This window comes from Hippocampus bargibanti, linkage group LG11 (genome assembly GCF_051943395.1).
Source record: "Hippocampus bargibanti isolate YZ-2025 linkage group LG11, ASM5194339v1, whole genome shotgun sequence".
In the NCBI taxonomy this organism is placed as follows: Eukaryota; Metazoa; Chordata; class Actinopteri; order Syngnathiformes; family Syngnathidae; genus Hippocampus; species Hippocampus bargibanti.
In genome coordinates, this window is record NC_142744.1 from 7,154,621 (window position 1) to 7,179,976 (window position 25,356).

General features: G+C 40.3%; 1 protein-coding gene across 1 annotated transcript in view; it reads right to left on the reverse strand.

The window, feature by feature from the left end:
• Nucleotides 1–25,356, reverse strand: part of LOC148891362 (receptor-type tyrosine-protein phosphatase S-like) — a 115,414-nt gene that overhangs the window by 71,778 nt on the left and 18,280 nt on the right. Inside the window, exons 2-4 of the mRNA XM_089007377.1 lie at nucleotides 16,445–16,656; nucleotides 8,419–8,567; nucleotides 4,693–4,834 (exon numbers count right to left, since the gene is read on the reverse strand). Coding sequence (XP_088863503.1) covers nucleotides 4,693–4,834; nucleotides 8,419–8,567; nucleotides 16,445–16,586 — 433 coding nt within the window. The 5' untranslated portion in view covers nucleotides 16,587–16,656. The remainder of the gene's footprint in view (nucleotides 1–4,692; nucleotides 4,835–8,418; nucleotides 8,568–16,444; nucleotides 16,657–25,356) is intronic.

Here is a 25,356-nt window from a genome sequence, read left to right on the forward strand (position 1 = left end):
TAGCATGTGTGTAATGGAACAGAAAAGGTAACATCTGAAAGCTCAGTGACGACAGCCTGCCACATCTTCATCCATTAGCTCAGTAAACCACATCCAGAGGCGCACCGCAAGCGCCACACGAGCTGCTATTAAGGTCGGTCAACCATTATACAAAATGGTGACATGGAGCATGGGAGTGGACAAAAATACTTGATTTTTTTTTTTTTTTTTTTGCTCAAGTAGAAGCTTTGGCCAGTAATGGAAAGCATCTTTGTGACATCAATGGCCCAGAGACTATTTCCTTCATTGTATGGTTTGATATTTTGGAAGACTTTATACTTGACGCCACTCGAGGGTGAAACGATCTTTTTTGATGTTCAGATTTTTTAAGATTTGAGGGTTTTAAAAGTCATACATGCGAAATACTCAAATGGTGTGTGATACTATAATAATCAGCATCATGCACACGGATTGGTTGCTTCTTACGGCTACCGATGAAAAGTGTTCTTTAGCCATCATCTGTACTTCTTTGAAGATGTCGGGCATTTCGCTCCTCATCCGAAGAGCTTCATCAGCTAACCAAATTTGTGCTGGTAACTCTGGCCCTATATATATCCATATTGGACTGCACTTATAAGTCTGTGCTCTAAGGTTGGAGGAGCAGTGGGTTACTCCCTGATGCTAATCTGATTACTTCTTTTGTTCTGTATGATTACCTCTAATGTTCTATGCCTGGCTCTGATTGCCCCATTAGCTCTGGTATCACCTCATCAGCATGGCTAAGCCTACATGGTAACGACCTAAGAAGTCTGTTGTAAGTACAATCTCAATTAAATCTCAAACCACCCTGGTGATTTAGTGAAGGGTTTTGCTGTTTTACAAAAATGGCTTCTTTTACTCCCCTTTCAAACCGTCTATTTTCTTTAGCAAAGATTTTCATCTCACTGTCATTAAATGAGTGGTTGCTAGATTTTAGTTGCATGTGTACTGCAGATTGAGGTCCACTAGCATTATCCCTGCGATGTTGATAAGTCTTTTTATGGGCATTTGTTTAGTTTCCCCAATGTATCGTACTTTACAATCTTCATTTTTACAATGTATCGAATAAACTACATTACTTTGTTTTTCATTTGGTAGCCTATCTTTTGGATGAACTCATTTTTGTCTTAAAATATTTATCGGTTTGAAATAAGTAGGGATTTTGTGTTGCCATAGGACCCTTTGTAGTTTTTCAGAAATGGCTACAGTCTGAATTTTCCAGTGCTAACATTACTGTCATGATCTGGTTGGCGACCAACGGGGGGCGCTGTCGGCCCCGCCTGCACCTGCACAGGTGCTGGTCGTCCCGATCAGATTGGTGACCAACGGGTAGCGACGTCAGCCCTGCCGACAGCCTCGCAGGTTCTGGTCGTTATAATCACTGACACTTAAAAGGACACCCGGCACGACCATCCGGTGTCGGTTCATTGTTTGCTGCTTGTTTGCTGCATGCATTGTGTATGTGTTTGTTTAACCTTGGTGGACTTTTACTTTTGGTCTTCTTTTGCTACTTTGTATTTTTTCCATTCCGATTATTTTGATGTTTTACATTTTGTTCCTGCTGACTTTATTTTAATACAATTTGTCAAACAACCTCCTGCTCCCTCCTGCCTGCTTTTTGGGATCCGCACCCGCCATCACCACCTTGCAAACCGTGACAATTACCTATGCGGTTTTTGTTCAGCGTACCACCGTGTAGTAAAGTCAAAACAACGAGTGGGCTGACAGAAGCACGTCCAAGTGTGATTATCATACCGCGCCCTTTAAAGTGTTGTGAAGTCTAAGCCTTTAAGCCCTGATATTAAAAAACAATGAGGGTGAAGGTCATGCTAATGTAGTTACGTGTGGTTGTTGTTGTATTTTATCCCATAAAACACTTGCCTGGTAACACGCTGCTCGATTAAATGCATAAATGTTTATCTCGCTTAGTCAGAAGGCCATACGGTTTGAAAATCGGCGCGGTATCATGGTTCAAAATTCGTTGAGCAATCTTGTGATTTGTTTTTAACTACTTGTGCAATTGAAAATTGATTAAGCATTATTTTAAATTCTTGACACTGCTTCATTACAAACACATAATAGTCTTACTGACAAATGTACAATTTAGCCAGATTAGCTTTAGTTTGCTGTGCTACATGAATTAGATTTAACTAATGATTTCCTTTCATTACTGAATTCCTCATTCATTAAAAATGTAAACAAAATGAAACACAATTTAAAGAAATATTTAATATATTTCTATTTAATAATGTATTTTTATTTATTATTTTAATTTGTATTCATGAATATGGAAATAATAATTTCATTTATTATAATTTATAGTTATTGTTCTAATGTTGTTATTTTACATTGTATATATTACATTTTGTATATAGAGAGGCTTCCCAATTTATGAACATCCGAGTTATGAACAACAGGACATACGAACATTTTTATAGTAACATAATTATGTAGTATTCTCTCCAGTTGTACATATCCATATATTTTATTAAATGTTTATTTTTCAGTACAAACCAATACAGGTTATTTCTACAAGCCTTAAACATACTTATATGAACCTTAAACATACTTATATAAGTCTTAAACATACATTCCATGCAAAATATAGCATTGAAGCAACTTACGAACACATTCACCTTACGAACGACTGTTCGGAATGTATCTTGTTCGTAAATTGGGGAGCGTCTGTATACATATATTAAAAAAAAACGTTTTGTTTTTAGCGTGTTTATGACGTCTGTCGCAATCCTCTCTTTGATTCAGTGCACAGAGTTTCTGATAAGAAGGAATCAAATCAAAGATGTCCTGATGACGTCATTTGGATTCAAGTGAACACAAACACAAACAAGGCCAATGAGAACACCCGCACGCCGAGAGGCTTGCCCACCCAAAGGCGTAGTTCATGTGGTAATGGATTTTAGATAGGGGCTATGTACAAAGATGATGGGCCGGGTTAACAGATGGCCAAGCGACGGCCGAGCCGGGCCAACCTTCTATTCATCACTCGGCAGAGTCTACTCTTCCCTTCTTGACCCCCCTTTGCCCCTCCTCTACTCCACTGTCATCCCATTCCATCCCTTTTGTTTCATTTGACTCACGCCACCAGCCGTTTCTTCACCCTCTAGCAACTGCGCTTCACCTCTCCTCGACCTCCCTCCTCCCTCTCATCCCTCTCTCCCTCCTCAATTTCCGCCAGCAGATATGGCTTGTCTGCCAGCCCCAAGTCTAATCCCCCCCCCCTCCACTTTTTTTTTTCACGGCCGAGCTGCTGTTGCAGCCATCCCTTCCGATTTCTTTGTCCTTTGCTGGGCAGATGGCCAGCGCTCGCAGCTGCAAGTCAACTTCACAGCGTGTTGGAGCAACCGCATTTGGAGAACATTCCTCCAAGGAGGCTGCGAACCGGTGATTAACCAGCACTCTGGCCCGGATTCGCGAGTGATTGGGGCATGCTGGGATACAGCGGGCCCTGATAGCCTGCGAGCCTGACGAGACTATAAAAAGAACAGTCAACTGCAGCTTCGCGCTGAGGTCGAGGCTTTGGCCCGGGTCGCTATGGCAACGGAGGGTGGGGGTGGGGGTTCGGGGGGACAACAACCCAAGCCGGTTGCCCGCGCATGTAGGAGCATGATGAAACACATGGGCAGAAATGACTCACTCGGTACTTAAGATGAAGTCTTGATTGAACACCTGTGCTCAACAGGGGGGCGGTTTGCAATTTTACCACTCCCCTAAAAGAAAAATAACCCACTTTTTGTCATATCCGCAAAATTGTCAGTCCGACCTGACAGTGGTACATAAGTAAATAAAAGAAAAAGACCCCCTTCAGTTCCCATCTAAAAACCACAACACCCAAGAGAAAGCAATTGTCTTGAAGATGACCCTCATAGAGTAAAAAAAAAAAGTTCATATCCCGTGACTGTATTGTGTCCTTGAGAGTTATGAAATGCGCTTATAAATAAAATTTATTATTAATACATCTTTCACTTGTGTGTTTTTACTGTCTCCTCAGTCATCCGACATTGTCACAAGGGATGGCGACCAAACCCACAACTTTGTCGGTTTTCTCCGGGTAATCCGGTTTCCCCCCACATGACTAAACACTCAAAATTGTCCTGAACTCATCGACTGCCAGACTGCGGTACATGTGCAAAAATGCGTCCGCTCCAGTGCCAGGGTTTTTGTCATTGTCATTCAAATTCCACGACCCACAAAATATTGAGTTTTAGGACAACATAAATATTCAATAAATCATTAGAAACCTTAGACTATCTTCTTTCATTACAACAAAATTGTTAATTCCTAAGGTATATTGGTCTGGAGTTATCTGAGCTGGAAATGGGGGCAGCTGTACAAAATACAGTGCAATACATACATATTGATTTATATACACTGTTGCTAGAGGATGTGGCCAGTGCTTTATTGGCACCCAAAGAAGAAAAAAACAAAACCCGAACAAATTCAGGAGTGGCGCTCATATTCTACGTCATATTTTCAATTCCCGAATATATTTGTGAATTGCAGTGAATGAGTTATTGCGAGCGGAAATGTTTGTCTCTGTGTGCCCTACGATTGTGTGTCGACCGGTTCAGGGTGTCCCCCTCCTACTGCCTTATAAGGTTAAGCGTAACGAAAAATGAATGTATCATGACTTCCCAGTGCTGTTTTTAGCCTCACCTCTGATAATGGCCAGCTTTGCTGTGACTGACAGCTCTCCTTCGCTGTTACGAGCAACACACTCGTAGATGTTCTCGTCTCGAGGCGCTCTGAGAGGCTGGATCCTCAAAACGGCGCCTGCGCCCTCGTCAAACTCGATAGTCTGAATGGCAAAAGAGAACGACATTAATATCGTCGCAGTAGAAGCCGGTCCACCGTCGGAAAATATGAATTAGAGCGAACCGTTTAAAACCCATGAATATACCACAAACGACGTGTCTCCAAACATTTTACAATCATTTTAGATTGAAATTTAAAAAAAAACTTTATTCATGCCCGTTGTACTACTTGAGCTGGTTTTACAACGTTGCAGATCATCTGATTTGGAGAAGAAGAAAAAAAAAACAGGCCCGGAAGATTTTGAGTACATCAACCAAAAAACATGGATGAACGAGATTTCCATTCAGCAGATTAGCATTTTTCTTTGTTGTCATCTGCACAGGCACTCTCCAACTTACGAACGAGATATCTTCCGAATGGTCGTTCGTAAGGTGAATGTGGTCGTAAATTGCTTCAGTGCTATATTTTGTATGGAATGTATGTTTAAGCCTAATATAAGTATGTTTAAGGTTTATATAAGTATGTGTGAGGCTAGTATAAGTAACCTGTATTGGTTTGTACTGAAAAATAAAATATATGCAATGTAAAGATATGTACATGTACAACTAAAGAGAATACTACATATGTTACCACAAAAATGCACGTATCTACCATTGTTCGTAACTCGAATGTAAGTAGGGAAATATCTGTATTGTTAATATTGCACAACTGTCCATGTCTATGTTTGTGTTGTGTTTATTATTTTTCTTTGTGTTGACTATCATGTGAAGCGCTTTGTTACAGCTGCAACTGTTGTGAAAGCGCGATATAAATTAGGATGTTTTGTATTGTATGATTCTTGCTGAGATCTGAACCAAAATGTCAAATACGTTCCGAAATGTCAAATTCTCATGGGTAATAAATAAATAAGATTTTTTCACCGGCCCTTTGAGGGAAGCCTTAACTCCGAAGTTGCCTGTGGCAAAAAACAAAACGTTCAACAGCCCTGATTGAGACATACCTGCAGGAAACCAGTGTCTTGTGGCAAGACACCCCCAGCTAGTCATACTTACCATTGCCTGGCTCGCTGTTGGGAATGCAATGTTGTACATGCATGCATTAAGTGACAATCAATGATTCGTTTTCAGGCAAGTCTGAGTAGCGGTGATGGTTTTAGTAGCATGCATGTATGAAAAGAACCACATACTTAAAGGACAACCGACGTTACTTTTTTGTTTTTTAAATGACACCAGAAAAACGTTTTATAGCATTTAAAATACCCAAAACACGCAGTATGATATTTTTAGTCAAATGCAAAACACCAATAAAAATGACTTAAAGTGTCCAAAATCTGCAAAAAATTGAGCTGCGAATTGGGCATTTTCAGAAAGTCCCGCCCCCAGTTTGTGACGTCACGCCAAGACGTCTTGCATTGCTTGTGAATCAAAACAATGGCTTCAGATTCGGAGAATATGCTTTCTTGTCACACATCCAGTTATGAATATGATTCAAATAGTTCTGAAGAGGAAAGCATACATGTTTGCAATCGATTAAAGAATTTATTTGTGCCTTTCTGAGGCAACATTGGGGAAAATCTCTGACCCAAAAAGAGAGGCACAAAATGGCGACATCCTGTGGCCACCTCCGTTTACACGGGCTGATAAATTCCTTATATGGCGCTTGGACGCCCTCTTCTGGCCTTCTGGCGGCTTTTGGGTGCAACACGAGGCCAAACAAGTACAGCAAAATACATTGACGTGATGGAAGGACCGCTACAATGTGTCTTTTTTACGGTCAAGGGGGGTCCTTTAGTGACGTCGCGTACGAACTCGTCACCAACTCAAAAACAAGACTTCCTGAATATTCAGCGCGAGTCTTAAAAGGTAAAATATAGCTATATGCGGTGGAATCTTTGTAAAATACGCTCAGTAGAAGTCATTTGAAGCCATTTTACAAATTATGGACACAACTTGTATGGAGACGTCGGTTGTCCTTTAAGCTTCAATCAGATTCAAGGTGCAAGAAAAAAAAAAGAATATTTGCTTCCAATCATTTCATCCCCCACTTCTCCAATGGCTGAGCCTCAAGTGGCCAAAGAACATAATGCAAAATATTGCTTTCCAGTGAACCGTCAAGCTTTTTAGCACATCATGATTTTTAATGGCTGCCAATTAAATGTTAAAGCCGGTATTGAAGGAGCATTGGCTGATTTCAGTCGCTGTATGTTGCACCTCTGTTGTAATGAAAATTCAAGGTTGTAAAAAAAGGCTAAGGAAATGTAAATTGACACCGTTGTTGGAATTCCGCAATTGGGTCAACGTGTTAAGTTTGGTTCCTGTGATTTTTAATTTATTTATTTTTACAGTTCACGGAAAATTGCTAAAGTGAAAAGCTAAAAGAGAAGCTAAAACAAATTAATTATTAATAAACAAATGAATATATAAAGTAATTAATAAAAAATACAAATACCTAAATTAAATATAAAATAAATACATAAATAAACATAAATATAAACTAATAAATACAAGCCTATATAAACAAACAAACATATATATATATCGATATCGGATATATTAATATATACTATTTCTAAAAGAAAATTACTGCAAACTTAGAAAATAAACCATAAAATACATCCATAAATAAACATACATGTCAACAAATAAATACATACATAAACAAACAAATATAAATTAATAAATAAATACATAAATAGATAGATAGATAGATAGATAGATAGATAGATAGATAGATAGATAGATAGATAGATAGATAGATAGATAGATTATTTAAATAATTGAAAAATACAAATAAATATAAAATATATTAAATAAACAATATAAAGAAATAAATACATACATAAACAAACAAATAAATACATACATTAATTAACTAATTAAAGATACAAATAATTAAATACAATATTAAATAAATAAATAAATAAATAAATAAATAAATAAATAAATAAATAAATACACCACTGTGTAGACTGGGGCTTGTAGCTCGTATGGCTGCTTTGGAGTGCCTCCTTGTCTGCCGCAGTAAATGATGAGAAGCTCAAAAGCGGATATTGATGTGAAGTCATATGATGCAAGACAAAATAGCATCCTGCCCCCCCCTCCCAAGTCATCATTGTGGTGCTTGATTGACAGCTCCCACGGCTTTCAAGAGTGCAGAGAACGGCTTGATTTTGACTGATTTTGAAGCCCAGTTTGATAGACTTGACTTTGTTTTTAATACTTTCAAATTAGCAAGTAGGCACTTTTCTGTGTACTGTGGACTACACGTGGTACTTTCATGTTTTAGGAAACAGATGGCATATTTTTAAACAGTCTGTCATTATGTTCGCTAAAACGTGTGTCTAAGGGTTATTGCAGGGTTCTAAAACTCCGGTCCTCGAGGGTCGCAATGCTACATGTTTTCCAAGTCTCCCTGTTGCAACACACCTGTTGCAACACAGCCTCAGGTGCATTGCAACAGGGAGACTTGGAAAACATGTAGGACTGCGGCCCTCGAGGACCGGAGTTTGAGACCCCTGCGTTATTGGATTAACAACTACAAGGAGAGACTCTAAAATGTTACTCTTTGTCAGATGGGCGCATGCCATGCAACAAACGAATCGACTTTGACATTGCGCACTGTGACAACCACCTCGATACGCTGAGAGTTGACTTTCTTGCCCTTCTTGTTCCAGTAGACGACCGGCTTGGGAGTTCCGCTGGCCTGGCACACAAACGATGCCACGCCCCCCGATACTCCAATCTGGTCTGTGGGAATCTTGGTGAATTTGGGCGCAGCTGAGAAAAGAAGAAACGGGGAGAAAAAAAATGATCACCAGGCCCCAACATTGCTTTGTGCTTCGTTTTGTTGAGTAAAAATTCCTGGGTATCATCTGGAGGACACGCTGAAGGACTTCCTGTGGGTCATAAATAAAAGATTGGCTTGGGCTTTAGAAGAGGGACGTCTCTCTCTGTCCAACTCTCTTACTCTGCTTTCTTTTTCCCGGAGTAGTCAAGCCCTGAACTGCGGCGAAAGATATTCTCATGCAGGCATTAAGCGCGCAACACATAGGTACAGACGCTCCCCACCTTACGAACGAGATGCGTTCCGAGCGATCGTTCGTAAGGTGAATTTGTTCATAAGTTGCTTCAGTGCTATATTTTGTATGGGGTGTACGTTTAAGTCAAACACTGAATGGGGAAATATAAAACATAGACGCTCTAACAGTCGTAAAATAAATTCACACCTACTGTAGTACGACGAAATATATCATTTGGTCTTCAGTAAGTACTGAAGCTGATGGCATGTAATTACTCAATTATGTGCCAGCAGCCATGACTTTTTGTTATGCATCGCATCCTCCTGGAGTGTCAACTGTGAAGAGGGATTTCCTTAGTATGCAGTCAATCGCAAGTGAGCTCGGCCGGAAAAAGGCGCGCGATACAAAATCTGACTTACAGCATCTCTCATTTTTCAACATACCCGCCAAAATGTTCGTATGTACCATTTTTCGTAACTCCAATGTTCGTAAATTGGAGAGCGTCTGTATCTAATTGGTGTGCCTTAAAAACAGGGGGTTCGATTTGTCAGAAGAAGAATCACCTCGGGGAATGGATTCGCACTTGTAAATTCTCAAGATCTTGACCATTTCGGTTAGTCCATCAACATTACGGTGAATTTGTTTGACCCAGAGGGGGGAAATTGGGGAGAATGATGGCGGATTATTACGCTTTGTGTTAGAGTGCCGCACCCGCCCCTCCCTTTGCTATCTGTCTGTGGCCTGTTGCCATGGTGGCCAGCTTAACTCCTCGTCAGCTACAGAATCGCTGCGATCCATCAGGGTGAAGGCAGGATGACCCTTACCATGGCAACCTGAATCCCTCCTCCCACTCCCCTCAGTCTGGGCGGCTAAGGTCCTGCTGTGTTGACTCACTCATGATTTTCTGAAGATAGAATAGGAGCCGGAAACACCCCCCCCAAAAAAAAAACATGCCTTCAAATAATCACTGGCGGATTCTAAAAGGCTGCTTGCACATTTTTTGCATTCCCAAAATGAATTAAATCAATCAATAAATCAATCAAACCCAATTTGGAAAGCCACTTTCATAAACCAAAAAAGTGTAGGTGTGGTTGAGGGGGAGGGCAGGTTCCCCAATCACATGCACACTTTTTTGGGGGGTTGGGTTTGAATGTCTTTAACTCATTCATTGCCATTAACGAATCTATTCGGGAATTGAATATGTGAGGTAGATTGCCATCCCCGAATTAATCGGGTTTGGTTTTGTTCATGCTTGGGTGCCAATAAAGCGCTGGCCACGGCCTTTGGCAATGTTTTTTTTCCCCACACGGGGGCAGCATGTCCCTTTTTTCCCATGTTAGCCCTTTGTTCCAGCTTCAGCTGTTGTTAAAGCTCTATATAAATCAATATGTATGCATTGTATAGTATTTTGTACAGCCGCCCCCATTTCAAACTCAGATAACCACAGGCCCAAATAACTTACAAATAATGAATTGTAGTTTAGGAATTAACTCTTTTTTTCCAATGAAAAAAGATATTCTAAGGTTTCTTACGCTAAATTGAATGTTTATGTAGTCCTAAAACTCAATATTCCGTGGGTCCTGGAATTGGAGTGTCAATGACAAAAACCCTGGCACTGCAGTGGGCACATTTTTGCACATTATCTGGCAGTGAATGAGTTAAGCATCGCCCCACGCGTCCAGAAAGCTCAACTTCTAGTTGAATGAATACTCCCACCGGCAGATTTTTTCATGGGAGTGATGTTCCCCTGGTGATTGTGCAAATTTGTTTTGGTGGATTTCAAATAAAGAAATTATGACCGGAAATTCTTCATGAATATTTTTTTTGTAAAATGTAACAACACCTTAGTGGGTGTTTTTGACATAAAAAAAAACTTTCAAGAAAAGAAAACTAAATCAAGCAAATCCCGAGTTTCAGAAATGAATTGGTCTCATTGAATGCTTAGCCGCAATCCTCAGCAGGATGGTACATAAAGCTGCAGTTGGCACGGCGCAGTCAATCAGAACAAATTTGGAGCTGTCACGTGAAGTCTCAAGAGCACCGTATATCTGGACGACTAATCTCAAAGAGAGCCTCGGGGGACATTGGGAGTCGTGAGCCCCTAAAACCTGCAAAACTACACACACTACATTTACAAAAAAAAAAAAAACCTCAGACTGCCTTGTTCCTGTGACAGGATTATGCTTGAATTTCATATGCCTTGTTGAGCTGCAAACATGATCTCACTGGCTTTATGTACAGTCCAGAATGTTTTCTGGACTCCCTTAAATGTGCTTCAACACCAATCCTCTTGCAAAACCGACCCCGCTGGCAACGTTACCACTTAAGCCTCTTCTTAAAGCCAGGGAAAAGCCCCCAGCAAGGCACTGACTCTGGGTGGATTTGCACGCAACAAAAAGTTGTTATGACATGGCCGACCGCGAAATAAGGGCCTAATGAGGGGGATCTTTCTCTTTAATGAAAGCGTCTGTTTTTTTTTTTCCACCGGAGTGAGATAATCTTTGACCGATTGGCGACTTTTGGCGATCGTCAAAGTGACTCAGAGGTTGCGCTCGGTGGCAGGTGTAACGAAGCACTCAACATTGGAAAGAAGGAAGTATGTGGCGGTGAGAAATCGGGATGTTACAGTCGTTTGGAAAAAGCGGGAAATGCAAGTGAGATTCATCCTCTTTGAAAGACAGCAAAAGCTGCTGTTACAAATTGCATTTGGCTCCGATTTGGAAAAATGACTGATGTCAAAGGGTTGACGCTGAAATCAGCCGTGGTCTCACAAGCCGTCAAGTCACGTTCACTAATGCATTTCTTGCCATATGTATGTTTTGACAAATACCACTAACAAACGTAAAGATGACTGAGACATATTTGTATCAGGTGCAATTCCAAAGAATCGATGTCTTTTGCATGGCCAGGAAATGAAAGGTGTTAATTTAACTCGAGATTTTTATGCACATTACCTGAGCATTGATCTGAATGCACATTTACAACATATAATTTCATCTATCTATCTATATACAGTGATACCTCATCTTACGAACACTTTTAATTTACAAACGTTTTGCTTTACAGACATTAAATACGCGAGAATATAATATTGGCATACAAATGAGTTTTTGGCAAACGAACCAAACCACACTGAGCGCCACAGTGGCTGCCGGACTAGTTTTCGGTTGAAGAAAACCAAACCACACGGTCGAGCAGCGCAGACTAGTTTTCCACAACTTATTTGCTATTGATTGCGGTACTTTTGCAATTATAGGACCGAAAAAGACCCCACCACAGGCTTGTGTTAAGCGGAAGAGGACACAAAGGCAAATTACGGTCAAGATAATCCATAAACACGAACGAGGTGTGCGTTTGTGTGACTTAGCGTCCCAGTACCAGTAAGTCGACCATTGCTACGTGTGGCTAAGGGTGTTTCTGTGTTGTCTAAGCATCAGTCTCAGGGAATAGAAGAGGGTGAAAAAAACCCTATTACTATTATTATTGTGTTGATTTGGATTTGGATTAACAAAAAGCAGCTAGAAGGGGACAGTGTGAATGAGGGTATTATCGCCGAGAAAAACGGCAACTTCATTCGGATATCATCAAGAGGCAACTACATCAACGACCATCACAAAGGTAAATAAAATGACTTGATTGTACAGTACAGTTCGTTTCTTTCATTACAATGCAACAGCACGTTTATTCTACATAAAATGGGTATGTTTTGTGTAGTTTTAAGGCTTCTTTAGTCGAAAATTGTTTTTATGGGGACCTGGGAACGGATTATTCTAATTTTTTTATGGTTTCTTTTGGGAAATAAATGTTTGGCAGACGGACTTTTCACCTTACACACACTCTCTGAGAACCAATTAATTTCGTAAACACTTTGCATGGAAATGTATTACTTCACCGCCTACCAGAGAGAAACGTGAATTCACAGATAAGACAGTGAAATTTGCAAACGAAAAATAAAATATTAGCGTTCTGAAAGGCGCTTGAAATTAAACGTATTATTATATTATTATGACAACAATAACTTCTAGAGAAATGGAATTTGCATTGTTTGTTTTGTAAGCGTGTGTGTGTGTGTGTGTGTGTGTGTGTGTGTGTGTGTCAGCCACTGAGGCAAGAAATCTGTGCAAATGTTGTCATCAAAAGGATGATGAGAAACATGCTGATGGGACCTCCCGGCTTATCAAAACACATTAACAAGCATCGGTCCAGTTCCAATGTACTCACAATGAGGTTTTCGCCTCCTCGATAAGACATGCGGTAACGCCCCCAATTTCTCACAGAGGTGCAAACGTGGGTGAACCAAACCCAACACACGTACTCCCATATCTTCACACGATGGTACAATACTTTCACACCTGATTATACAGCAGCTGCCATTCACCAGAAGAAGAAAGCCCCCCACCCACCCAATGATGGTTTGGAAAAAAGGGTTGAAGGTTGTCTCGGAAGGTAACAAAATGGGATTGCATCAAGGAAGGTCCAAATTTTATTGACTGGTTGTCTATTTCAATGTCAACATTCAATATCTTTAGACGTCCTGCCTATTTCCTGAGATACACTCCCGCTGATCGGCAAATTTAAGTGGCTGTGGCAACCAAATGATGATTTAGGACAACCTATTCTCGCAAGAATTTAGGAAGGTTTCAGACAAAATGGATTGAATGGAAATGGAGTGTTGTGTAAAAAAGTCTTTGGGACTGGCCGGATGTGTTCTTGAAAATTAGACATTTTAAAGACCATTAGAATGTAAAAATAAACAGCAAAAACAACCTAATTGAACAAAGTACAATATAGTGGCACCACAACATAGAAAATCCATCAAAACATTTCTTAACTTGAACATTACGGAAATTGAGACATGGTTTCCATGTAAATGCCCTAATCCGTTCTAAACCCCCTTAAAATTCAAACATAATTTTTTGCTAAAGCATCAAAATATGTCAGAAATACATCTTACAATTAATGTATTTTGCGGTGCATAAGGTGCACCAGAGTATAAGGCGCACCCTCAATGAATGGTGTATTTTCAAACTTTTTTTTTCCATATATAAGTTGCACTGAACTATAAGACCAATGAATGAAAAACATTTTCCGAATACAATATATAAATCTATTCAGGTTTTCCAAATATAAGGCACGCCACATTATAAGGCATTACAGTATAGGCTGGGGTTACGCATTACTTCTATGGGGGGAATATGGAGTCGGCGGTCATCTTTTGAAGAAAATCAATGCTTTTGGGTGCGCCTTATACACTGGATTGAAATCAACATGTAAAATTGCGACACATACAAGTGGACATAATACGGGATTAAAAGAGCTTCGGAAGATCCAACATAAGAGCTGTATCCTAAATTTTCCTTTCTCAAAAATCTACGCACCAAAATATAACATTTATGATAACGCAGTTACGTATGTCTCTTTTTGATAGTGTCTCGGATTTCAAGGATGGCATTCTTTCATGAAAAATAACTGAATGCCAATGGAGGTTTTTATAGAACACTTTGGCCTTAACATTTTCTGACATAAATAAATTGAGTTTTTCTTGAGACACTAAATACAAAAACAAGAAAAAAAAACAGCAATTTTCCCATTTATCTTCATTGTGCCAAAAATGGAAAATAATGGTGAAATCAAGTAAAAAAAAAATCCACCTTGCAAATTCATTTTAACTAATTCACTGACATCCCTGAATTTATTTTGGAATTGAAAATATGACGCGGAGCAACATTCCTGAACTTGCGGGGGTGCCGATAAAGCGCGAGTAAGCCATCTGGCAATGTTTTTTTTTCCCTTCCACGAGTGGGCAGCATTAGCTTTTCGGTGCGCCTTTTACACCATAAAATATGATAGATTCATACACAATAAATGAGATGTGTGCATAATGTAAAAAAAAAAAAAACATAAAACAGTAAATAATAAAAATGATGTATCTTGAAATTTATTTTGGAACAAGAGGTAATATTTTCACGTTTCGTAACTTGAAAATTTAGCATGAGGAGAAATGCACAAGAGGTACCACTGTTATGAATACTGTCGTACTTGTGAATGTTCTCACTTTTGATAGGCTGCCAAATGAAAAACAAAGTAACGTAGTTTATTCAATACATTGTAAAAATGAAAATTGTAAAGAGCAATGCATTGGGGAGACTAGACACATTCTCAAAAAAAGACTATCAACATCGCAGGCATAATGCTAGTGGGCCTCAATCGGCAGTACATTTGCATCTAAAAGCTAGCAACCACTCATTTGACGACAATGAGGTTAAAATCATAGCGAAAGAAAATAGATGGTTTGAAAGGGGAGTAAAAGAAGCTATTCTCATAAAACAGCAAAATTCTTCACTAAACCGCCATGGTTGGGTGAGGTTCAATTTGGATCGTTCGTACAAAAGACTGCTTAGGCAACACAGGCTTAGTTATGCTGATGAGGTGTTACCAGATCAAATGGGGCAATCAGGCCAGTCGTAGACCTCATACTCAGGCAGGACAATAGAAGTAATCAGTTGAGCCGCAGGGAGTAGTCCTCTGATCCCCCCCAACCTGAGAGCAGGGATCTATCATAGCAGAGTCCGGTACCGCCACGTCTGGACAGTAGGGATATATATATAGGGCCAAAACTACCAGTAACACTTTAGTTAACTGGCGAAGCATCTTTGATAAGAAGTGAAACGTCCAACAGTGTTAAGACTGCAATTGTGCTAGACTTCTTCTGTTTCAAGTCTTATTCAACTAAGCCCAGAACACTTGGGCAGTCCTTAACCAACTTGTCCCACTTCTCTTTCACATTGCTGAACATTGGGTTGTCAGGACTCTTGACCTTGCTCAACACAGCCTCCCATACACTTCCAATTATTACCTCTGATATGTGATGGCGACAAGCTTTTTGCCTAGTTTTTCTTCAATAAGCTTCACTGCACCCTTGTTGATGCCACTGTTGCTTGCTGTGGTATCAAATACCAAGCCTACAATGTTGTCTCTGAGACCCCATGTTTCTATCAGTTCCAATGTAGCATTACACTGTTGGATTCCTGTGGAACTTTCTATGAAGGGCACACCAAGCAGCTTGCCTTCTTCATAGTAGAAGTTTTCCATCCCAGTGTACTGTGCAGTAATCTGGCGGAATTTATTATTATTATTTATATTATTAAGTTATTCATGTAACTTTGGCTGTTATGTAAGTTATGACGAGTGTTTATCCTATTTCGTCTTGTAGTAGAGGCTGATATAACAAAGTCATCAAGATCTGCAAGAAAACTTTCAATGCTATAGCATCAACCTCTGGAAAGCTACACTGAAATTAAGGACAGAATATCCCAAATTTTGCAGCGTTTTTGAAAAACAACAATAAAATTACATGGCTCTTGAGGCAGGCATAGCCAAGGTTCAAGATCACAATAACTAGTATATTTAGCTAATTTAGACCTTGGAAAATGGGAATAATATCAGTTTCCATATGTTTGAAGAAAAAGGTCAATTTTGAAGAGGTCTAGTCCGGCACCTTCAAAGAAGTACAGATGACGGCTGAAGAAACCTTTTCATCGACTCATTTGGAAAGCCGAAAGTTTAATATTTTTGAAACTTTATTGGTGTGCTATGAAAAAGTGCATTGACACTTAAATAACACACGATACGTACCTGTTACCGCAGAAAGATCGGTCACTTTAATTAGTAGGATGATGAGATGCAGAAGAAGACACAGGGGGGAGGTCCTTAGGCAGAATCTGGGAATCAACCCGCTGAACTGGACCAGGGCTCCGCCTGTGCCGCACAGATGCATGGTGCCACTGTCAACTGCTTGGAGATGACTGAATGTGGATTGGGGGCTTCACTCAGCAGGGGGAGACGCTCTGTAGACACACACACATACAAATACATGAAGGTCAGCCAAACCGGTTGAAAACACAGTCACCACATCTCTGATTCATCGCTAAAATGTCAGTGCGCGGCCAGAGGAAGAAGGGGCTTCGTCCCCCCAAAAAAATTTCAAAGTGAGGTAGGAGAAAACACTCCTCGTGAAGGAAAAAAAAGGAAAGACAAATTCATGCTAATGCAGGATTAAGGCTTTTGATTTTGCCGCAGCACTTCTAACTGGGATTAAGAGCTCATGTGGGCCAGCCCCGACTCGACTAATACCAAAACAAAAGCGCCGCTACGCGCTAGGCTAAGACAAGAAAGAGACTCGAAATTGTTATTTTGTCACATGGCTTCAGCCTAAATGAGCCTCCTGTGCTAGCGAACTGTGAAATAAGCTACGGTGATACATTTCCAAGTTGCTTTACTCTCCTCCCAAAAGGCATAATCGCTAATTTATCTCAAACTCTGATTTAAGTAATTCGATTTTGCTGTTATGGCGGAACATAAAAGAGTCAATTAATAACAGCGCTGGAGTGTGCTAGCGTTATGGAGAACATTTAATTGAGGGGTCAGAACGGAAAACAAGCGCGTGAGCGCCAACTCAGAAATGTTGCCCTTTTTGTCAGCAAGTCTTGGCCACGCACCGAGACGCCGAGCACCGCAGAAGCGCTGAAATTGAAAAACGGCAAGTGCCGTAATGGGTTTGAGGCTCCACATATATTATACTGCAATGTTTTTTTTAAGTGAGGAAATGGGGAAAAAAGGAAATAAGGAATGTATATATTTTTTTCTTTGATTCATTCACTCAAACCGGAAGTAACTCATATAGATAGAAAGCTAGCTAGCAAGCTAATAAATAGCTAATAATAATAATCATAATACAACTCTCAAGGTCACTTTATAGTCACAGGATAAGTTAGATAGCTAGCTAGCTAGATAGCTAATAGATAGTTAGCTTGTCAGCTAGATAGCTAATAGATAGTTAGCTAGTCAGCTACATAGCTAATAGATAGCAAATAATTTATGCTAACACTATTTAGTTTTTTAGCAATGAAAAGCACTTTCAAATTCACTGTAAAAAGAGAGAGAGAAAGACCGAGAGAGAGAGTGAGAGAGACATAGTCAGCTCGATAGCTGATCGTAAGTTGATAGCAAATATTTTGTATTTTGTTTTTCTACTTTCATTCCTTTCATCACTTGGCTGCTGTGAAATGTAAATTTCTCCACTGTGAGACTAATAAAGACAAATCCAATCCAATCCAATCCAATAGATAACAAATAAATTATGCTAGCACGGCTGTTGTAAGGCAAATCTATTGGCTTTAAACACAACGTATAATTTCGTTTTTTTTAGCGATGAAAAGCACTTTCAAATTCAATGTATTAATTATTATTACCATTATTACTATTCTTGCCATTATTACTATTATTATTATTATTATTATTATTATTATTATTATTATTATTATTATTATCTGCCCTTTCATTCTTGCCTTATTTTCTGTCAGGCTTTTGTTTCTTACAGTATTTGACAAGTGGACCTTTTGGCGACCAAGAGCCCAAGTTATGCTAGCTTTGTAGCGCCACATTCTATTATTTAATGCACCCACACCCAGTGTTGATAGATATAAACACTGACATTTTCTTCTATATATTTAAGTCGTGCTGGCTTTGGATGAAGTCGGCTAACTGAAGGCCAAAGTACTAACTTCCATGTACCGCCACGGTTAAGTGCCCAGATCGTGACGCGGCATCTATCCGCCATTTTGTCATTGATGTGTCAACACGCACAAACGCGACGTCTTCACCATGACATCCCCGAGCCGCTCGGGCGCTAATTTGTGCGTCAAGATTACCGCTGCCCCTTCCACGCCCCCTCCAAAAAAACGAAAGAGACATTTGTGTTGGGGCGCATATTCAAAGACTCCCTTCGTCTCCTTATCAAGCTAATGACCTGCTCCAACACATTAGCGGGCTGCCATTTCCTCCCTAAAAATAGCCAATCTGGGAAAGCACATCTTGTCTATCTTGATATACGAGCTCTATTTCGTTCACCGCTCCGTAGCCTCGACGTTATCTCAGACCCGGTGTAATAGGGGGTTGAATAGAAAAAAAGCTTTCAACATGTCCCCTTTTTCAATTGAACAATATGATAAGAAGAATCAGGGCTGGTTGAAGCGCAGTCGGCAGCGCGTTAAGTAAATTCCCCTCTTAGGGAAACTCAATCTGCTGCTGTTAATCTAACTAGCGCGCACAGACATTCGACGCTGCTCATATTATTTTTTTTGTTCACCGTCTGTTCCTTCTCTCGCTTTTGTGGGTGCCTCGCAGCCTCCGCCTGCCCTCGGTGTAAACCATCATATCTTTGCAGCGGTTTATCCTGGGCACCCTGTTGTCTTTCACCTGCTGACAAAGCCCTCTTTCTTCACCCCTTTTCCACTTTTGTCACTCAATCCGCTTGCTAAACCCTTAAAGGACAACCGACACCATTTTTTTGTTGCCTAACTGACATCAGAAAAAACGTTTTATAGCATCTAAAATACCCAAAACACGCAGGCTGATATTTTTAGTCAAATGCAAAACACCAATAAAAATGAGTTAAAGTGTCCCAAACCTACTACAAAATGATCTCGGAGATGCCGAGTTTCAGAAGGTCCCTTGTTCGTGACGTCACGCCAGGACGTCTTGACTTGCTCTAGTCTAGAATCATAACAATGGCTTCAGATTCGGAGAATATGCTTTCTTGTTACTCATCCATTTATGAATATGATTCAAATAGGTCTGAAGAGGAAAAAATAAATGTTTGCAATCGATTAAAGAAGTCCTCCCGTATCAATTTGAGCCGTCAGGACTCCAATGTAGCGTCCCAGGAAATGCACAAGATGGCGCCCAAGCTCTATTGGAAATGGGCTGATTTGTCTGCTGGGAATTTGTGTCAACTAGTATCAAATGGTAGTCTTGGTCCAACACACAACGATTCACCATTGCGTTTTTTATGTTTTTTCCTTCTAATTTCGCCATCAACACGAAGTTTTCACACCAAACAAAGTACCCAAAATGCATTGTGTGTCACTTTCTCAGACAGGGGCGTTCCTGACGTGACGTCACGTCAGGAATCGTCACCAACTCGAAAACAAAACTTCCTGACTATTCAGCGCGAGTCTTAAAACGTAAAATATAGCTCATATTTGTATAATACGCTCAGTAGAAGTCATTTGAAGTGATTTTACAAATTATAGACACAACTTGTCCGGTGGCGTCGATTGTCCTTTAATCTTTCCCTTCGTTTCACTTCCCGTACGAGGTGCCGTATTCCTGAAATCTCCTCATATCACTCCTCCCCGGTTCTCCGTCTGCGTGTTAACCTCTAGTGACGCCATCCTCAGCGTGACACCCCCGTTCGCCCTTCTTCGTGCAACACGCACTCTAACCTCAAGATCGAGGCCAAATCTTCTCTCCCACATCCAGCTGTTCTGCGTCGGCTCCTCCAACTGCTGTTGAGAATTCGACGACATTCAAGCTACATTCTTCGCGGCGTCTTACGGCTGGGTTATAGAAAGGGGCTCGCCAAAGCAGATGTTCCAGTCCGGGAAAATAAGAGGTCAGTATTGGGATCGGAATTTGAGAGGTGGCTGTTTTTTTTTGTTGAGACATTTTCTGGGATCTTCGCAGATTCTTAATTAAACATGGCTGCCACATGCGCCACTGAATACTAAAGAAACTAAAAAAGGTCACTGAGGATGTTTCCCTGCCATGTTTTTCATCTTGTGAAATGGAATTTGACATTTATTCTCACATTGCAAAGTACAATTTGGTGTTAAATGTTACCCCCCCCACCCCCCGTCCTCCGTTGCAGTTTGGTCATCCTGTAAGGGGGCTTATCCGATCTGTGGCACGTCCTCATGGTTTCGCATTTCAACAAACCCCAGTTTGTAAACCATTATTCTCAGACAGAGGTGTCAAGGTCATGTTTTGCTGGCCACATTGTAATTACGGTTTCCTCTCGAAAGTCATTATGAATTTAGGGAAGGCATTGGAATGTTTCATTTGCTCCACATATCACATAAAGAGCACACAACAGATTGATGAATGACTAGTTTTCCAATCTGAATTTAAGAAAAAGGACTGTTATTGTAGTTTAGATCAGACAATTTGAAATTTTGGTTCAGACTTTAGCAAGCATCATGGAATTTCACAAGTTTGATTTGCTTCTATGGGCCAAATAAAATGATGTGGCGGGCCAGGTTTGGCCCCCGAGCCTCGACTTTGACACCAGTGTTCTAAGGTCAATGCCGATAGACGATGGCGGATCAAACCTGTCCAAATATGATATATTTTGCACAATGTAAAATCGGTTCTTTTATTTATTTTTTGCCAGTTATGCAGTAAAAACAATGAAACGCTTGATGGCAAAAGATATGAATGTGTAATAAATTAAATAGCTTTGTGTTCAACTCATTCACTGCCATTTACAAATTTATTCAGGAATTGAAAATATGACGTGGAGCGGCATTGCCGAATTAGTTCGGGTTTTGTTTTTACATGCTTGGGTGCCGATAAAGCGCTGCCCATGGCCTCTGACAATGTTTTTTATTTCCCACAAGGGGGCGGCATTTCCCTTTTTTCCATGTTAGCGCTTTGGTCCAGTGTCAGCTGTTGTTAAAGCGCTATATAAACCAATGTAATGCATTGTATTTTGGATAGCCGACCTCATTTCAAGCTCATACAACACCAGACCTATATCATTTAGGAATTAACTCATTTTTTTCTGATGAAAGAAGACAGTCTAAGGTTTTTTACGCTGCATTGAATGTTTATGTAGTCCTAAAACTCAATATTCTGTGGGTCCGGCAATTTGAGTGAAAATGACAAAAACCCTGGCACTGGAGTGGACACATTTTTGCACGTCAGGCAGGAAATGAGCTAAGAAGCGGCTTTTTTAAGTCTTTCAATAAAATTTACAATTTAATCTTAACTGGTCACACCGATACTGAGAGAAACTCTTGCTGAGTGAAAATACGTTGGAGATGGAGAGGATTTTAGAACTCGTCGTAGTTTCTGTTTATTTTGGGTGCAGTTCCACTGTTGGCCAGCAGATGGAAGCCTACCATTGTCCTCAACACTATACATTTGAGGTACAGCTATTTATTTTGTTCGTCTGGCAGTGAATGAGTTAACAAAACAGGCACGGATATCGCGCGAGGTCAACTTAAAATGAGATCATCATTCTTTCAATCAACTCCAGTTATATTTTCCTTAAGGAGATACACCAGGGGTGTCAAACTCATTTGACATGGTGGGCCACATATGACCTCGGTCTATGTCAAGTGGGCCGGACCATTAAAATGATACCGTACATGCTATAAATAAGCAAAATATCATGTCTTTCATGAGTTTTGATGTCTTCTGCGGTGGTATTCCTCATCAGGCTAATATTGGCAAAAGCGTGTCGCTTGTCGGGACATGCAAGTTCAGCTGCCTTCAACATCCATCGTCTAACAAAGTCACCGACGGAATACGGCTTTGATGCTATTGCTATTTCGCTAGCAATTAGATAGCTGGCTTTTACTGCTGCTTCACTGACTTCTTGGCTCTGAGCGAAAGTTGACTGCTGCTTCCTCAAACCCGCCAGCAATTCGTCGAACTTGATGAATTGTTGCAGTCATATTTTTCGCTGTGATGAGTCTGACATGTTGGCTAATGAGGGTATTGAAAAAACACCGTGGTTGAAAAAAGACCCTGCTGTTTTGTTCTACATTGATCGAAATAGCACAACTCTGCTCCGAGTGGACAATCCTTGAATTGCACTGTGCATTTTTTCCACTTTTAAATTATCCTACGGGCCTGATTAAACCTCCTTGGGGGCCGGTTCCGGCCCGCGGGCCGTATGTTTTACACAACCTGAGATACACCATGACTGTAAAGTGTCCTTCAGTGTTTTGAAAAATGCTTAAATGTATTATTATTATTATTATGAGATTTTGTAATTGGCGTCAAGTACAGTAAAGTCTCGTTATATCGATAGTACTGCTTATTACGATACTATTTCTATGAACGCAAGGAGAAAATTTACATGCCGCAGGATCGGATATATCGATAGTCCGGTTATATCGATATTTTTTCGGACTCCCGAGAATATCGATATAACGAGACTTTACTGTATGTGTCATCAATTCCATATTTTTACACAAATTGCGATGTCTCCACATTTGTCTGTTCACCTTATATCTGACTGACCAAAATGGCTTCCCCACTTTTTTTTGTAGTTGTTTTTTTTTTTTGGGGGAAGAGACATCGCATCAGCCATCAAGAACACACTGAACGCAAAAGAAGGCGTGACATGCAGGCGGGAGGAAGGGAGGGAGGCTGATTACCGTTTCAGCGTGACAACACAGATGGTCATCCAGGCAGATTGATAGATGAGGGTTACACGCGCTATTTATTGCGTGGGGGCAGATAATGACACCGCAGCTCAGGTGGTGAAATGTACACTGGTTATTGTGCGCCATCAGACTCATTTAATAACACTGTTTAATGTGGCCCACATCCCCCCTGAGAGACCCTGGAAGATTTTATTTTTTTTACCATTTACCCATGATGCCTTTCACCACATGAAGGCGGCAACAATAGCGACAGACTTGTCTCCATGACAAGCGACAGCCACTCAAAAAAAACAGAAAACAAAGGATAATTCTGTATTTGAAGCTATAAGACATTTTCATGTCACACTTCTTTGTTTGTAGATCGCAAAAAGTACAAATATATTGCCCTGCATTGCACCATCAAACTTTTACAATGGAATCCTAATTAATTCAGAGTCACTTTTTTTATTCTTGTATGTTTACACCCCGGCCTGTGATCTAGCTCCAAAATAACCCCCAGTTTTCAATTATTCATATCTTTGTGTGCCATTCTTTTGATACGTTGAGAGGAAGGCCGTATTAGTCACACACAGGGAGCGGCTGGGACTAATATTACCTCACGCTTCCTGTGACCCCGAACCTTCTAGGTGAGTGACACTTGCAAATTCATGTACACCCACGAGCCATTTAGCACGCTTAAAGGACAACCGACTCCACCGGACAAGTTGTGTCCATAATTTGTAAAATGACTTCAAATGACTTCTACTGAGCGCATTTTACAAAGATTCCACCACATATAGCTATATTTTACGTTTTAAGACTCGCGCTGAATATACAGGAAGTCTCGACACAAATTCCCAGCTGACAAATCAGCCCTTTCCCAACGGAGCTTGGGCGCCATCTTGTGCATTTTCTGGGATGCTACATTGCTGTTATTGACGGCTCAAAATAATATGGGAGGACTCCTTTAATCGATTGCAAACATTTATGCTTTCCTCTTCGGAACTATTTGAATCATATTCATAACTGGATGAGTAACAACAAAGCATCTCCTCCGAATCTGATCTCCGTGAGCCCATTCTTTTTTTTTTTATTCAAATGACATGCAAACTACCTTCAGACGATTGTTTTGTTTCTTGAGCAAGGCAAGACGACTTGGCGTGACATCACGAACTGGGGGCGGGACTTTCTGAAAATCCCCAGTTTTGAGCTGATTTGTGGCGGATTTTGGAGACTAAGTCATTTTTATTGGTGTTTTGCATTTGACTAAAAATATCAGCCTGCGTGTTTTGGGTATTTTAGATGCTATAAAACGTTTTGATGTCGGTTGTCTGATGTCAGTTAGGAAACAAAAAAAATATGATTTTGAGATATTTTCAATTCTGTGTTTGTCATTCAATATGCGCAGAAATGTTAATGATAACAAATATTGCTACTCGTAAAAAGCCAAGTCGACCACAGAGAAAACAAGTCCGTGCAAAAAGTCTCGAGAAGAAACAAAAGTTGCGATAAGTCAAGTTCCGGTCACATAGAATTTTATTTTGAAATCAGTTTAATCAAACATTTTATCATGCTTTTATTTTTTTTTCACTGTAATATCATTCATATTTTTTAACAAACATTATACAATGATACGTCGGCTTACGAACGCTTTTGCTAATGAACTATTTGCCTTATAAACATTAAATTTGCGAATATAATCTTAGCATACAAACTAATTTTGGGGAAACACGGCGCGCCACAATGGCTGGCAGACTACTTTTCGGCGGAAGAACACCAAACCACACGGCTGAACAACGCCACCATGGCTGCCGGACTACTTTTCCACACCCACCTTCTTTGAGTACACTCAGTGCAGACGTGGCTTGTCATGGAGTGGATACTTTTGCTTTTTTGGGACCGAAAAAGACCCAACCACAGGCTAGTGTTAAGCCGAAGAGGACACTAAAGAAAATTATGGTCGAGCAGAAGAAGGAGATCATTGAAAACCACGAACGAGGTGTGAGTTTGTGTGATTTAGCATCCCAGTACCAATATGCTAAATTGACCATTGCTACGTGTGGCTAAGTGTGTTTCTGTGTTGTCTGAGAAACGGTCTCAAGCAATTGAAGAGGCTGAAAAACTTCTGTTGATTTGGATTAACAAAAAGCAGCTAGCAAGGGACAGTGTGAATGAGGGTATTATCACCGTGAAGGCACGGCAACTTCACTTGGATATCGTCAAGAGGCAACTACATCAACGACCATCACAAAGGTAAATAAAACGACTTTATTATACCGTACAGTTTATTTCTTTAATTACAACACAATAGCACATTTATTATTCGTAAAA